The sequence below is a fragment of the Pristiophorus japonicus genome, chromosome 17, assembly GCF_044704955.1.
Source record: "Pristiophorus japonicus isolate sPriJap1 chromosome 17, sPriJap1.hap1, whole genome shotgun sequence".
Classification (NCBI taxonomy): domain Eukaryota; kingdom Metazoa; phylum Chordata; class Chondrichthyes; family Pristiophoridae; genus Pristiophorus; species Pristiophorus japonicus.
In genome coordinates, this window is record NC_091993.1 from 111,319,335 (window position 1) to 111,334,642 (window position 15,308).

Consider the following 15,308-nt stretch of genomic DNA (forward strand, 5'->3'; position numbering starts at 1 on the left):
GCTAAGTGCATTAAGGGGAATTTGGGTTCTCACCTCTCACAGTTGTGTGTCAGTTAATATTCATTTACACATTTTAATTTGACCCAGGAGAAAAAAATTAACAACCAGCACCACCTCCCCCCACCCCCCACCATGTTTAAAGGAACCAGATTAATAAGCAGAAGTTATTAATATTTTTTCAGGATGGAGATGGGGGGGGCTAGTATAAATGAGTTATGTTGATTCAGTCGCCCATTTTATATATATATATATATCTCGCAATTTTCATTACCTGCAATGTTTAAACCAAATTCAAATTCTGAAGCTGCCATGGTGGGATTTGAACCCTACACCAGTAAAATAATGTAACTACATTACACAACCAGGACCAATGAATCGCACCACTTTATATAAAGTATAAATGTGTAATGACTTACCCTGTGATACATGGAGTAGGAAGACCAAACTCACTAAAATAAAATGTAAATACATATTTTTATTTCATATCACATTTGTAAAAATTGTTTTAAAAAGGATAGATTGCAAACTAATTTAAATCAATATTTAATTTGATTATTCTGTGTATATTCTAACACCTATGCCTTAAGTCAATTGCTCTATTGTATAATCTACTTTCTATATCTTTAATGTTGAATTTTTTTTAAGATGAACCGACTTCAGAACTTGACCACTTTATGTGGGCTGTCAGTTTGTGAAAAATTTAATCGATCTAGACATACGGGGATAATTTGCTGAGTACGTGCTGGGTTTGAGAAAAACCACCCTCCCCCAGCACATACTGGACAATCGCAGGGATGATGCTGCATAGAATGTGGTGCCACCTTTTGGATAATATGTTAAACTGTGCCGTCCTCTGCTGTTCATGTGGATGGAAAGGATCCCATGGCACAATGTGAAAAATATCCTCACAAACAGACAGATGGTGAGAAACAGAATTGCCTGCCAATGAAAACTGCCGCCCGATTAAGTGGCTTTATTTGCTATTTCATTTTGTTAGTTTAAGATAAAGAAAGTATGAAACAATATATACAATGCTTACCAGTCAAGAGAAATGCCTTCCCCATCCTAGTGCTTTGAAGTTCTGTCACTGGTTTTGCATAGAGTGGTGCCTTTGATACTGCACGTACCGCACTTAAAAAGGACCTGTACTGATTAGTGCACTGTACATCCTTTTATAGTTTGATCCACGAATCATAATGATTCCCATAGACATATTTGCATTTTAGGGAAATAAGCATTAAGCAGGAGTTGTGTTGAAAGACTACAGCATCTGACTTCTGTGTTACAATATGTTTAGATCAAATGTAACCCTTCAGGAATTTATCATTTAGAACTTTCACATTTCAAAGCCATGTATTTGCACAACTTTGTGAACAAGTTGCTCTCCCATGTTTAATGAAAAGAGACATTGCACACCATAAAATATTCAGATCATTTGTTCTTTCAAGGTTTGGTTGGTTTCGGTGGGGCTGGCTTAGAGAGATTAATAGAACAAATAGAAGTGTTTGGCGAGATACATATGGCCTTTTATCACAGCACACCAAAGTTTATCAATATGCTGAGATGCACTGCCAAATATTTCCAGTGCTTTATAATATACACATGACGTGGATTAGGAAATTAAGTGATATATGTGCGATTGTCACTCAAATTGCAGTGAAGCACCACGGAACTCAAACTGTAGTGGGATGAATTTTTTCATGTGCAATACATAAAGTTGAGTAAGAAAGTATGTAATTTCATCAGACCAACAATTGACCTACTGTATCTGTTAAAGTGTTGAACTAAATATGTCCTAATCTGTTTAAGCACATTGTAGATTCGAGTCCTGCCCTGGTCGCCACTGTTACTGTGTTGCTATGACGAGGGTGCTCAGCCCGAGGTTACTCTGTCAATGATTTGGCTTGGCAATCCCAATTGGGAATAACAAAACTTTGTAACATTAGCAGAAGCATACATACAGTATTTGAGCAACAATTAACAGAATCAAGGTAGTTATTACCAGGTCCGAGTCTCTGGACAGCAGCACAGCGTGGTAGGTCTTGTGTTTTGTTCTATTCATTTATACCTTTCCTTATGGCTCAGTTGTGCACGCATGCACCTGCACCAGCCAAAACTCATTGGCTCCCCTCTGTCTAGTTTCAACCAACCATCATCTTATGCAGACTATTGCCTACAATTAGGCATGACCTCCCTCCAGCCTAATCTCGGTGGTGGGAAACAATTCTGTGGGACAGTATTAATCATCATTTAGAAAGGCACAGATTAATCAAGGACAGTCAGCATGGATTTGTTAAGCGAAGGTCATATCTGACTAACTTGATTGACTATGTTGAGGGAGGTAACAAGGAGGGTCGACAAGGCTAGGGCATTTGATATAGTCTACATGGATTTTAGCAAGACTTTTGACAAGGTGTCACATGGCAGACTGTTCAGAAAAGTAAAAGCCCATGGCATCCAAGGGAAAGTGGGATCCAGAATTGGCTCAGTGGCAGGAAGCAAAGCGTAATGGTAGACGGTGTTTTTGTGACTGGAAGGCTGTTTCCAGTTAGGTTCTGCAGGGATCAGTATTAGGTCCCTTGATTTTTGTGCTACATGTGAATGATTTTGACTTCAATGTAGGGGTCATGATTAAGAAGTTTGCAAATGTTACAAAACTTGGCAGTATCAGATAAAGCATTTAGGGTAGGCTAACAAGGCAAGGGAAGACACAATAAAGGAAAGGATACTGAGAAGTGTTCGGAGCTTGAGCGGTGGCTGGAGTCAATACAGTGCATCCGCGAGGCTGAGAGCTACGTGGACAGCACGTTTCAGAAAGTGGTCACCCCGCAGCTTAAAAGCATGCAGGTAGAAGGGAAGTGGATGAACACCAGATGGAGGAAGAACGCTAGGCAGGTAGTGCAGGAGTCTCCCCGTGAGTCCATCTCGCTTTCAAACCGATATTCTCTAGTGAGCACCGGTGAGGGCGATGGTGCCTCTGGTGGGGTGCAGCCAGAGCCAAGTCCAAGGCACCACGGGTGGCTCAGCTGCACAGAGGGAGGGACGAAGAATAAGTGAGCTGTAGTGGTAGGAGATTCATTAGTTAGGGGAACAGAGGCATTTCTGCAGCCAAAGAAGTGACTCCCGAATGATTTTGTGCCTCCCTGGTGCCAGGGTCAAGAATGTCACAGAGCGGATGCAGGGCATTCTGGGAGGAGAGGGTAAACAGCTAGAGGTCGTGGTCCATATCAGGACTAACGACATAGGTAGAAAGAGGGATGAGGTCCTACAGGCAGAATTTAGGGAGCTAGGAAGAAAATTAAAGGGTAGGACATCAAAGGTAGTACTACTGGGGCCACGTGCTAATGAGTACAAGAATAGAAGGATAGTGAGGATGAACGCGTGGCTGGAGAGTTGGTGTCGGAGGGAGGGCTTTAATTTCCTGAGTCATTGGGACCACTTCTGGAGGAGATGAGACCTGTACAAACCAGACAGGTTGCACCTCAACAGCGCTGAGACCAATATCCTCGCGAGGAGTTTTGCTAGTGCTGTTGAGGAGAGTTTAAACTAGCTTGACAGGGGGATGCGAACCCGAGAACAAATTCAATAAAGCTGAAATAGGATAGCAAGAATTTAGAAAGCAAATCTGTAAGACAGAGGAAACAAGGCTTAGTAAGTAGTAATCAAAGAGGTCTTCCTGTACTAAATGGTATATACTTTAATGCAAGGAGTATAGCGAATAAGATGAGCTAAGAGCACAGGTAGACACTTGGGAGTATGACATTATAGTTATTACAGAGACATGGCTGAAAGAGGGCAAGTTTGGCAGATCAATATTCCTGGTTACAGGATTTTTAGACAAGACAGAGCGGGGGGTAAAAAGGGAAGCGGGGGAGGGGGGGTTTGTGGTATTGATTAAAGAAACTATTACAGCGGTGAGGAGGGATGATATGTTTGAGAGATCATCAAATGAGGCCATATGGGTTGAATTGAAAAATAAAAAAGGGGCGATCACATTGCTGGGCAGTGGGAGGGAGATAGAGGAGCAAATATGTAGGCAAATTGCTGTGAAGGCCAAAAACCATAATAATAGTAGGGGATTTTAACTATCCTAATATTGATTGGGACAAATATAGTGTGAAGGGTATGAGGGTGCGGAATTCTTAAAATGCATTCAAGAGAACTTTTTTAGTCTGTTTGTAACAAGCCAATACGAGAGGGGGCGATTTTGGATTTAGTTTTGGGGAATGAAGCAGGGAACTGGAACGGGGTATTAGTGAGAGAGCACTTGGGTGCCAGTGACCATAATTCAGTCAGATTCAAGTTAGTTATGGATAAGAACAAGGATAGATCAGGAATAATAATCCCAAATTGGGGAAAAGCTAACTTTGTTAAGATGAGGAGTGATTTGGCCACAGTGGACTGGAAACAGCTATTCGTGGGTAAATCAGTGTCGGAACAATGGGAGGCATTTAAGGAGGAGATCCAGAAGGCTCAGGATAAACATGTGCCCTTAAAGAAAAAAGTTGGGAATAATAATTCTAGAGTCCACTGGATGTCTGGTGACTTACAGGGGAGGATAAAGAGAAAAATGAACCTTATGTCATACAATGTAGAATCTTTGGAGGAATATAAAAAGAGGTAAAATTAAAAATATTAGGATATTAAGAGACAGCATGAAAAATTCTTGGCTCGTAAAATTAAGGAAAACCCAAAGATGTCCTATCAATATATTAAGAGCAAAGAGGATAACTAAAGAAAGGGTAGGGCCTATTAGAGACCATGAAGGTAATCTTTGTGTGTAGGCGGAAGATGTTGGTATGGTTCTTAATGAATACTTTGCGACTGTTTTCACAAAGGAAAGCGGCAATGCAGATACTGCTATCGAGGAGGAGTGTGAAATTCGGGATGAAATAAACATAGTGAGAGAGGAGGTATTAAGGGGTTTAGCAGCTTTGAAAGTAGATAAGTCCCCAGGCCCAGATGAAATGCATCCCAGGCTGTTGAGCGAAGTAAAAGAGGAAATAGCAGAAGCCTTGACCATCATTTTCCAGTTTTCTTTGGATTTGGGAATGGTCGCGGAGGACTTGAGGATTGCTAATGTTGTACCCTTGTTTAAGAAGGAAGAAAGGGGTAGGCCGAGTAATTACAGGCCTGTCAGCCTAACCTCAGTGGTGGGAAAATTATTGGAAAAAATCCTGAAAGACAGGATAAATCTACATTTGGAAAGGCAAGGATTATTTAGGGACAGTCAGCTTGGATTTTTTAAGGGAAGATCGAGTTTGACTAACCTGATTGAATTTTTTGAGGAGGTAACCAGGAGGGTTGATGAGGGTAGTGTGTACGATGTAGTGTATATGGACTTTAGCAAAACTTTCAATAAGGTCCCACATGTAGACTGGTCACGAAGGTTAAAACCCATGGGATCCAGGGCAACGTCACAAATTGGATCTAAAATTGGCTTAGAGGTAGGTTGATGGATGTTTTTGTGACTGGAAGGATGTTTCCAGTGGGGTTCCGCAGGGCATAGTACTGGGTCCCTTGCTTTTTGTGGTATACATCAATATTCTAGATTTGAATATAGGGTGTATGATTAAGAAGTTTGCAGATGACACCAAAATTGGCTGTGTGGTTGATAATGAAGAGGAAAGTCATAGACTGCAGGAGGATATTAATCTACTGGTCAGGTGGGCAGAGCAGTGACAAATAGAATTTAATTCAGAGATGTGTGAGGTAATGCATTTTGGAAGGGCAAATAAGGAAAGGATATACACATTAAACGGTAGGCCACTTAATAGTGTAGATGAATAAAGGGACCTTGGTGTGCTTGTCCAGGCATCCCTGAAAGTAGCAGGCCAGGTGGATAAGGTGGTTAAGAAGGCATGTGGAATGCTTGCCTTTATTGGCCGAGGTATAGAATACAAGGGCAGGGAGGTTATGCTTAAATTGTATAATATTCTGGTTAGGCCACAGCTGGAGTACTGCGTGCACTTCTGGTTGCTGTATTACAGGAAGGACGTGATTGCACTAGAGAGGGTGTAGGGGAGATTTACCAGGATGCTGCCTGGACTGGAGAATTTTAGCTATGAGGAAAGATTGGATAGGCTGCGGTTGTTTTCTTTGTAACAGAAGAGGCTGAGGGGAGCCTTGATTGAAATGTATAAAATTATGAGGGGCTGAGATATAGATAGGAATGACCTTTTTCCCTTAGCAGAAGGTCAATAACCAGGGGGCATAGATTTAAAATAAATGGTCGAAGGATTTGAGGGGAGTTGAGGTGAATATTTTTCACCCAGGGGATGGTAGTGGTCCGAATCACCCTGCCTGAAAGTGTGGTTGATGTAGAAATTCACATTAAAAAAGTACTTGGATATACACTTGAAGTGCTGTAATCTGCAGGGCTATGGACCAAAAGCTGGAAGGTGGGCTAAGGCTGCATAGCTCATTTTCAGCTTCCACATTCATGATGGGCCAAAGGCCTCCTCCTGTGCCATAAATTTCAATGATTCTATGATTCTTTGAATCAACTGTCAAAGCATACAATTATATGTTAATATTTAACAAGGCTAAGGCTGTCCAAGTCTATCTAACACTTAACAAGGTATCACACACATCCTGATTGTGGCTCCATTCTGTCTAGCTTCAGCCAGCCATTATCTTGTTCCATTACCACCCCCTTTTGCCCTACACCATCATCCCTTTTGTCATTTAATTACTCATAAGCCCATAAGAAATAGGAGCAGGAGTAGGCCATTCGTCCCTTTGGGTCTGCTCCCCCATTTAATAAGATCTTCTACCTCAACTCCACCTTCCCAACCTATCCCCATATCCCTTGATTCGCTTAGTATCCAAAAATGTATTGCTTTCTGTTTTGAATCTACTCAATGACTGAACATCGACAGCCCTCTGGGCTGGAGAAGTCCAAAGAGGCAGAACCCTTTGAATGAAAAATATTCTCCTGATCTTAGTCCTAAATGGCCACTCTTTATTCTGAGACTGTGACGCCTAGTTCTACACTCCCCACCCAGGGGAAACATCCTCCCAGCATTTACCCTGTCAAGCCGCCTTAGAATTTTATATGTTTGAATGAGATCACTGCTCATTCTTCTAAACTCAAGGGAATATAGGCCTAATCCACTCAATCTCTCCTCATAAATTAACTCCTCCCATCCCAGGAATCAGTATGGTGAACCTTTGTTCCAAAGGCAAGTATATCATTCCTTCGGTAAGGAAACCGAAACTGTGCACAGTACTTCAGGTGTTGTCTCACCAATGCCCTATATAATTGCAGTAAGGCTTCTTTACTCTTATCTTTTACTCCAATCCTCTTGTAATAATTGCACTCATGCCTACCACTCTATTGCAGACCTTCCCTTTTCTTCTTTCCTCCCCTTCCAGCTATTCCTGCCTCTGTACTTGCTTAAAACCTGTTGCATCTCTAACCTTTTCCAGTTCTGATGAAAAGTCATCGACCTGAAACTTTAACTCTGTTTCTTTCGCTGCAGATGCTGCCTGACTTGCTGAGTACTTCCAGCATTTTCTGTATTTATTATATTACAAAGAACCCTTGTGCTTATTTGCTGAAAATTAGGCGTGACATCCCTCCAATCAACTGTCAGAACGTGCAATGAATAAGTTGATAAGTGTTAATGAGGTTAAGGCCATCCTAGGCCATCTAACAGTTAATGAGGTTAAGACCATCTTACAATGATTTAAGAGTTAATTCATGATATTTCAATGGTATAAAAATGGTTACCTCCTCATATTTCAGCAGTCCCCAACCTGAGGGAGAAGAACTTCTTAGGCCACATCACAATTATCGTTCCCTTAATAAAGATGCCATTTCACGTCTACATTCTTATTTAAGCATTTTATAACACATCTAAGCCAACAGGCTAAAATGAGAAAATCCCTCAGTATCAAAATATGAGCGACAATTGAAGATTCAGATAACAAGTTGTATCACAGGTGCTGGCCTGCATTATACGCTATCTCTTACCATGAGTGTTTTGTGACTTGTTGGATTTGTCACTTAGCTGCCAAAGGAAAAGAGTGTTTGAAGACCAAGGGCTAGAACCTCCACTTTTTTTGCATGCTTAACACCCACTTAACACCCATTATACTGCTGAAATGACGTATAACAACCATATGTTGCCCATTTTGGCACAAAATGGAAACTGACGGGCATTTTTAGGAAACTTATCTGCAAGCGTTACTTTCCCCATGTGCTTAACGCCGGGAAAAAATATTACCGCCCACTTTTTTTGGGCTGAATCATCAGAATGGGCAAAATCAACACCCATAATATCGCCCAGCGTTACTTTCCGCGTGGAGTTAACGCCGAGATTCAATAATACTATCCGCCCACTTTTTTTTGTCGTAAAGAGCACATCTGGCGAAACTAACGCCCAGGCGATCGCCCATCGTCACTTTCACCACCTCGCACACATATCGCTCACAATATCGCTCGCCCAAAAACCGCTCAGAAAAAGTGGAACTGTTCTGAACGAACGCCAGCGGTGTGGCTGGCATTTTTAAAATCGCACTCTTACGTGAGGAGCTGATATCTGAACGATTTGCCTGAAAGAGCGTTGATGTGAGTGACAATGCTGACACACTCAGACATCAATGGTGCCCATCATCTTGGTGTCAGTTAAAGTTTACGTTAATTGATGTTAAGTTGTATTTCACCCTTTCATGTTAAGGAATCACCAGTGTGTAACGGTGCAGCTATGGGCAACAAGTTTATGTTCAGTATCAAACATTTTACACCAACATTGGTCTGAAATCATAAGCATCACAGGCAATTACACCCAACCCCCACCCACACCCCATTTTTTCCACCATTGACATCAATCAAATGTTCAACATGTCCAGCAACACAGAATACAAAGGCAAAGCAGCCCCCAAACATTACAACAAATTGAATACACCCAGATGGAGATATAACACAGCCATCACCTGCAGACATGCATCTCACTTTCCTTCCCCCTTCCCCTTCTTCTCCCCACCTCTACCACTTCCTCTCCTTGCTCCATGGTGTCTGGCCGAGGAGCTCCTCAGGCGGTGCCTTATTGGGGCGGATGAAAGCAGATGCAGTGGTTGTACGGGAGCGGAGGGTGATGAGGGGGCAACATTCTCTGATGCAGAAGCAGAATCTTGGTCCTTACTCTCATCTGTCATTTGCAGTGGTGGTGCGGAACTTAGGGGTGGATTGCTGTGCTCGGGGACCACCGGGAGGCCTGTTCCTGGCTATCGCATCCATAGCCTCCGCCATCTGCGGAATGTACTCGGTCATGGTGGCCAGCTGTCGGGATATGCCCTGCAATGCTTCGATGAGCTGGTCACCAATGTCTACAGTCGCTGGGGACTGGTGGCCCCCCACCCGTTCGCCTCTGCACGGACCTCATCGTCGATAGCTTCTTCTGTAAAAGGTGACAGGATGACATAGCATGAGATCATTGTGTGATATCATTGCTAGGTACTGTCACAGAGAGTGATAAAACACATAACCGACAGATGTAATCATGATTATTATGAAAATGATCATTCTTTACCTAAAGACGTACACCGTGACCGCAGGCTTTGAGTAAAACATTCCCGGTAAAAGTATAAGATCTCACAACCAATGATAGTCATGACTGTTACAAATCAAATGATATAAATACATAAGTACATGTAAATCAATGTAATACTTACTCTTGCGGATCCCATAAGATTGTTTCATCGTTTGCGGCATTGGTTGCCCTCACATACCCCGTTGGTCGCTGACGAGACCACCTCAGCTATCTCGGTCCATATCCTCTGGTATGCCTTTGGGGTAGGCTTCCCACACCTTCCCTGTGTCAAATCACCCCAGCAGGAGGGAAGCATTTGCCTCATCCGAGAACCTCCTCATTCTTTTGCGCCTTTCAATATGCTTTTCTCCCACCTCACTGCTCTCTCCAGCATCAATCTCCACAGCGTGCTGTGATTCCTCCTCCTCTCTCTCCATTATAGACCAAATTCGGGCAAATATGTGGCTGCTAACAGCTACTTTTTGTTTGCCTACTTGCTGAGAAGCTCTAAAGTCTCCCTCCTTCCTCCCAAAGCAGCCACACCACACCCAGACACGCCTTCAGTCCCTCTGAGTTTCCTCTCCCTCTGTCTCCTCTTCTACACATGTCATGATGACCCTTGACTTCCTCAATCGCGGGAATCGAGAGTTGCCATGCCGTTGCTAAGGACGGCCACACTTTACGGCAGAAGGTCAAAAACATTTAACGCTACCGCCCATTTTATATTGCTCGTGGTAATACCCATTTTCAAAAATGGAGACTTGGTGCTTTGAGAATGGGGGAGAAGCCGGCGGTCTGTAAACCCTTTTTAATGCCCACACCGGAAAAGTGGAGGTTCTAGCCCCAAGATCCCAAATCCGGCGCCAAGCTTATGGTGATACCCGCCCTCCTGTATGCTTCAGAGATATGGACAACGTACAGTAAGCATCTCAAAGCACTGGCCAATTACCACCAACGCTGCATTCGCATAATCCTGAAAATCCATTGGCAGGATAGGTGTACGAATGTCAGTGTTCACTCTCAGGCCAACATCCCCCGCATCGAGGCATTGATCACGCTCAATCAGCTCTGATGGATGGACCACATTGTCCGCATGCTTGATAAACACTCCCGAGACAAGCACTACTCCAAGCTCTGTCATGGCAAGCGAGTCCCAGGAGGGCAGAGAAAATGCTTCAAGTATGCCCTTAAAAGCTGGTTGAAAAAATGTAACATCTCCACCAACTCTTGGGAATCCCTAGCCCAAGACTGCTCAAAGTGGAGTTGAAGCTTTCGTGAATGTGCCGAACACTTTGAGTTTCTTCATCAGAAGCACACGGAAGACAAGTACAAACAGCGGAAAGACCGTATGACAAACCAAGCACCCCACCCACCCATCCCTACAGCCATCACCTGCACCACCTGTGACAGAATCTATAGATCTTGCATAGGACTCATTAGTCACCTTTCAACTCATTTTATTGTGGAAACAAGTCATCCTCGACTCTGGGGGACTGGATAACAAGAAGATATTGGACGAGAAGCTCCACTTTTGTGCAGATCACCCAAAAATGGACGTTATTTCCGGCGTGGGTGCTAAAAATGGGTTTTCAGATCGCCAGCTTCTCGCCCATTCTCAAAGCACCAAGTCTCAATTTTTGAAAATGGGTGTTACCGCGAGCGATATGAAATGGGCGGAAGCGTTAAATTTTTCAGCCGTAAAGTGTGGCCGTCCTTAGCAATGGCATGGCAACACTCAATTCCTGTGATTCAGGAGGTCAAAGGTCATCATGACCGGCGCAGAAGAGGAGTCAGAGAGAGAGGGAGCTCAGGCACTGAAAGCATGTGTGGCTGTGGTGGGAGGCACGAGGGAGATTCACCAGTAGCAAAAAGCCTACTAAGCACCAAGAACATAGTTGGCACCAAGTTTTTGCCCAACAAATAAGATATAACATGGAAGGGATGGAGGAGGCCCTGGAGCTGGTAGCCAGGAACACTGGTGGTAGAGGGCTCCCAGTTGTCCCGGCGTGCAGCACTGCACCAATAGATGCCGCACCTCCATTGCCAACCACATATGAGAACCAGCAGCAACATCTCGCTTCTAGCTCGGAGCTCGTTCCCACCTTGGGACCGTCCTCTCCCGTATTGTTCAAAGCAGCATTTTGGCCATCACACCGCACCACCCCCATCCCCACCCAATGAAGCATTGCCTGAGGAGCTCCACGGTCAGGCGGCTTAGAGTCAGGAGGGGAAGCGGGGGGGGGGCGAGGAAGAGGGTTAGTTTGCACAGAAATACTGATGATTTCAGACTACTGTTCGCTGTAAATGTTTTTTATTTTAAAAAACCTTGTAGCGCAGTGGCTCATAGCTGCACCGTTACACACTGGTGATTCTTTAACATCAAAGAGCATAATTACACTTAACTTCAATCAACTTAAACTTTAACTGTCACCAAGGTGATGCCCACCATTGATGTATCACCTGCACACCCAGCAGTGTGCCAGCCTTGTAAATAACACCAACGTTCTTTCAGGCAAAGCGCTCATTGATGAGCTCCTGATGTAAGGCTCTTGCAGCTATCATGCCTCCAAGGGCCCTTTCATGTGATCTACAGGGGGGCGGGGGCATGGCTTCAGCGTCAGCCTGATTGTTTGGGCCGATGTCAGCGTGCGCCTCCTTGTCCTCCTCTTGCTCTCTCTGGTGAGGTGGACTGTCAGATTCATCAGGCAATTCTTGTCCCCTCCTGATAGCCAAGTTGTGCAGCATGAAGCACACCACCACGAATTGAGCTACCTGCTCACGGTGGTATTGGAGCTCGCCTCCTGAGTGGTCCAGGCATCTAAAGCACTGCTTCAGCACTCAAATAGTTTTCTCCACGATATTGCGAGTTGCTCTGTTGCTCTCATTGTATTGCCTCTCGGCTTTGGTGTGGGTGTCACACAGGAGGGTCATCAGCCAGGTATCCTTTGTCATCAAGCATCCAGCATTGACCTTGTGGCTGATTGTTAAACAAGTCAGATACAGTGCTTTCACGCAAGATGTGAGCATCATGGATGCTACACGGAAATTGAGCATTCACTGCCAGTATAATTTGCTGGTGGAATCCCTTGCGGTTCCTGAAAACCTCTGCATCCTGAAAAAGTGCCCGCATCGCGATGTGCATACAGTCTATTGCTCCCTGCACCTTGGGGAACTTTGCAATTCTGGAGAATCCTAGAGCCCTCTCATTCTGTGCCTCCCTGGTCATAAGGAAGCTGATCGTCCCTCTTTTGTCTGTACAGGGCTTCAGTGACCTGTCTAACGCAGCGATGTGTGGCATGCTGAGAAAGTCCACAAATGCCTCCAGCTGTGGCCTGAAAAGAACCCAAGACATAGAACGACAGTGCCGCGGTACTTTCACCTCAACAGACAGTGCAGTACTGATGGTGCTGGCAGAGATCAGATCTGCTCTTATCAGCTGGCATACCTCAGTGATAACCTCTTCGTGGAAGCGCAGTCTCTGAAGGCAGGTGGTGTCGGGCAAGTCGAGGTAAGAATGCTTCTCCTTGTACTTGCGGGGAATGTAATGTCTGGTCCTCCTCATCAGTCTGTCACATTTTAGATTGGGCACATAATGCAGTGGAGCGTACCTTCGGCAATCTCGAGTCTGCTGCATGTAAATGGTCACCAAGAGAGGGTGAGAAAGGACAGGCCTCATTGCAGTAGCTCTCTGTTTTCCACCGATTGGTCACAAACAAGGAATGTCCCGACGAATCAGCAGAATGGGCGAAATCAACGGCCATAATATCGCCCAGCGTTAATTTCCGCATGATTTGACGCCGAGATTCAATAATACTGCCCACCCACCTTGTTTTGTCGTGAAGAGCATATTTACCAAAACTAGCGGCCATGAGATCGCCCAGCGTGAATTTCACCACCTTGCACAAATATCGCCCACAGTATCGCTCGCCCAAAAAAACGCCCAGAAAAAGTAGAACTAATCACAGCATTATGGATGCCATGTTCTAGATCACATGTCGCGTCCTTGAAAATGCTGCTGTGCTTCAACCTCAGCAGAGTTCGGATGTACTCTGCAGGTCGGAGTTGATGTGAACATCTCTACAAACATCTTGACCATACAGTGACCGATTGGAATTGAATAGGTGTCTTCGTCGGGACATTCCTTGTTTGTGACCAATCGGTGGAAAACAGAGAGCTACTGCAATGAGGCCTGTCCTTTCTCACCCTCTCTTGGTGACCATTTACATGCAGCAGACTCGAGATTGCCGAAGGTACGCTCCACTGCATTATGTGCCCAATCTAAAATGTGACAGACTGATGAGGAGGACCAGACATTACATTCCCCGCAAGTACAAGGAGAAGCATTCTTACCTCGACTTGCCCGACACCACCTGCCTTCAGAGACTGCGCTTCCACGAAGAGGTTATCACTGAGGTATGCCAGCTGATAAGAGCAGATCTGATCTCTGCCAGCACCATCAGTACTGCACTGTCTGTTGAGGTGAAAGTACCGCGGCACTGTCGTTCTATGTCTTGGGTTCTTTTCAGGCCACAGCTGGAGGCATTTGTGGACTTTCTCAGCATGCCACACATCGCTGCGTTAGACAGGTCACTGAAGCCCTGTACAGACAAAAGAGGGACGATCAGCTTCCTTATGACCAGGGAGGCACAGAATGAGAGGGCTCTAGGATTCTCCAGAATTGCAAAGTTCCCCAAGGTGCAGGGAGCAATAGACTGTATGCACATCGCGATGCGGGCACTTTTTCAGGATGCAGAGGTTTTCAGGAACCGCAAGGGATTCCACCAGCAAATTATACTGGCAGTGAATGCTCAATTTCCGTGTAGCATCCATGATGCTCACATCTTGCGTGAAAGCACTGTATCTGACTTGTTTAACAATCAGCCACAAGGTCAATGCTGGATGCTTGATGACAAAGGATACCTGGCTGATGACCCTCCTGTGTGACACCCACACCAAAGCCGAGAGGCAATACAATGAGAGCAACAGAGCAACTCGCAATATCGTGGAGAAAACCATTTGAGTGCTGAAGCAGTGCTTTAGATGCCTGGACCACTCAGGAGGCGAGCTCCAATACCACCGTGAGCAGGTAGCTCAATTCGTGGTGGTGTGCTCCATGCTGCACAACTTGGCTATCAGGAGGGGACAAGAATTGCCTGATGAATCTGACAGTCCACCTCTCCAATAAGCGAGCGTCTAACCACTGTCCCTTGACATTGAATGGCATTACCATTGTCGAATCCCCCACCATCAACAACCTGGGGGTCACCATTGACCAGAAACATAACTGAACCAAACACACAAATACTGTAGCAACAAGAGCAGGTCCGAAGTTGGGTATTCTGTGGCGAGTGTCTCACCTCCTGACTCCCCAAAGCCTTTTCATCATCTACAAGGACAAGTCAGGAGTGTGATGGAATACTCTCCACTTGCCTGGATGAGTGCGGCTCCAATAACACTCAAAAAAGCTCGACACCATCCAGGACAAAGCAGCCCGCTTGATTGACATTCCATCCACCACCTTAAACATTCACTCCCTCCATACCGACGTACTGTGGCTGCGGTGTGTACCATCTACAAGATGCACTGCAGCAACTCGCCAAGGCTTCTTCGGCAGCACCTTCCCAACCCACGACCTTACCACTTAGATGGACAAGGACAGCAGGTGCATGGGAACACCACCACCTCCACGTTCCCCTCCAAGTCACACACAATCCTGACTTGGAAGTATATCGCCGTTCCCTCATCGTCGCTGGGTCAAAATCCTGGAACTCC

At 45.0% G+C, this 15,308-nt stretch overlaps 1 protein-coding gene across 1 annotated transcript in view; it reads right to left on the bottom strand.

Moving 5' to 3' along the window:
* Window positions 1–15,308, bottom strand: part of LOC139228030 (acidic mammalian chitinase-like) — an 83,370-nt gene that overhangs the window by 24,852 nt on the left and 43,210 nt on the right. The window contains exons 5-7 of the mRNA XM_070859177.1: window positions 7,979–8,015; window positions 1,040–1,117; window positions 417–449 (exon numbers count right to left, since the gene is read on the bottom strand). Of these exons, the coding sequence (XP_070715278.1) occupies window positions 417–449; window positions 1,040–1,117; window positions 7,979–8,015 (148 nt within the window). The remainder of the gene's footprint in view (window positions 1–416; window positions 450–1,039; window positions 1,118–7,978; window positions 8,016–15,308) is intronic.